Source organism: Triticum dicoccoides, chromosome 4A (genome assembly GCF_002162155.2).
Source record: "Triticum dicoccoides isolate Atlit2015 ecotype Zavitan chromosome 4A, WEW_v2.0, whole genome shotgun sequence".
NCBI classification, from domain to species: Eukaryota; Viridiplantae; Streptophyta; class Magnoliopsida; order Poales; family Poaceae; genus Triticum; species Triticum dicoccoides.
In genome coordinates this window covers 636,161,629-636,163,026 of record NC_041386.1, presented here as the reverse complement: position 1 = coordinate 636,163,026, position 1,398 = coordinate 636,161,629, and the positions used below count along the sequence as shown (strand labels likewise).

General features: G+C 55.3%; 1 protein-coding gene across 1 annotated transcript in view; it reads left to right on the top strand.

Moving 5' to 3' along the window:
• Nucleotides 1-1,106: 1,106 nt before the first annotated feature.
• Nucleotides 1,107-1,398, top strand: part of LOC119289481 (BTB/POZ domain-containing protein POB1-like) — a 5,719-nt gene continuing 5,427 nt past the window's right edge. The window contains exon 1 of the mRNA XM_037568792.1: nucleotides 1,107-1,376. Coding sequence (XP_037424689.1) covers nucleotides 1,175-1,376 — 202 coding nt within the window. The 5' untranslated portion in view covers nucleotides 1,107-1,174. The remainder of the gene's footprint in view (nucleotides 1,377-1,398) is intronic.

Genomic DNA, 1,398 nt, shown 5'->3' with positions numbered 1-1,398 from the left:
ATTGTCATTTAATTGCCAAAACCACACTTAGGGGCTACATGCCCTTTCAAATGCTCTAAAAACAAACACCTATTTGAAAGACGGAGAAACCTAAACTTCAGAGAAATCCATCACAGGACCTGAGTAGAGCAGAGCAACCTCGGGCAAGAGCAGTATATGCATTTGCAGAAGAATGGAGTCTAACTTGTGGAACGGCGAAGTAGGAGAGGTCAAAAAGACCAAGTCGCCAAAGATTGGAACGTCCCCTGGTCATGGCCGCCTGGTCATTGGTGTCGATGCTACCACTCCCGCCCTTCCTCTCCATGACAACCCACACCGTCATCTCGCTCCTCACCGCCGCAACAGCTCACCTGGCCCCGGCATTGTCCTCGCCTCTGTTCGGTTTGGCGAGGTCCATACCTGTCTCTCGCATACATGCATGAGCCATGCTCCCGACAAAAACCCCCGACCCTTCACCTCACCGGGGGACTCCGGCCGGTGAAGCCACCTGCGTTGGGCGCCCCCATGGCTGGGCGCCGGCCGATGGAGTGGGCCGCGTCGGAGGGATTGAGAAAAGGTGCGGGCGTGCAGCGGTAGGAGTCACGTGGGAGGCAGGATGAAGAGGTGCTCGCCGGGGCGGGCGCCAGGGAGCGGATCTGGCTGGGGCACGATGAGGCATTGGGTCTAGACGCGACCGCGGGCTCAGGCTTGAAGCCTGGGAGGAGGAAGCGGAGGAAGGCGCCGTCGGCTAGGCGTGGGGGAGGAAGACAAGAGGAACATGATCGGGATATGCAAAATCAGAAAACGGGAAAAGAGGATCGTGCCTGGGATGCCGATCGAAGGGCTTGGGAACCGTGTGGTAGTTTTGCAATCTGCCACACGGTTGCCACATACATATTTCGATATATGATTTACATGGTATAGACATAATATTATTGTTTTGTACTGTATGAAAAACGATGTGATGAATTTTGTACAATTCACACAAGATTGATTGGTCAAAATTAATTTGGGAAATATGTGCTTGTAATTTACCCACATCATAAGGTCCTCTTGACAATTCTTATCTTATTTTGGAAAAGCTTCGCGGGTTTTGTATTCGACCTCACTCTCGCCTTCTCGAAGAAGCCCCCGCGAGCTAGGGTTTACTGCCCCGGTCCCACGCGACCTTCCTCTTCTTGACGCGGCGGAGCTCATGGCCGGCGGCGAAGAGACGGCGGCCGCGGCGGAGGCGGAGATGGATCTGGAGTTCTCGCGCGGCGCGGATGTGCCCAGCTTCGAGTTCGCCTTCAATTCGGAGAAGTTCTCCGACAAGGTGCTGCAGGTAGAGGTCGTCGCCGGCGACGACGGAGGAGGAGGACCCCTCCCTGACTCAGTGCGCCACATTAAGGGGCAAGGTGCGTAATATGCCCCCTTGCC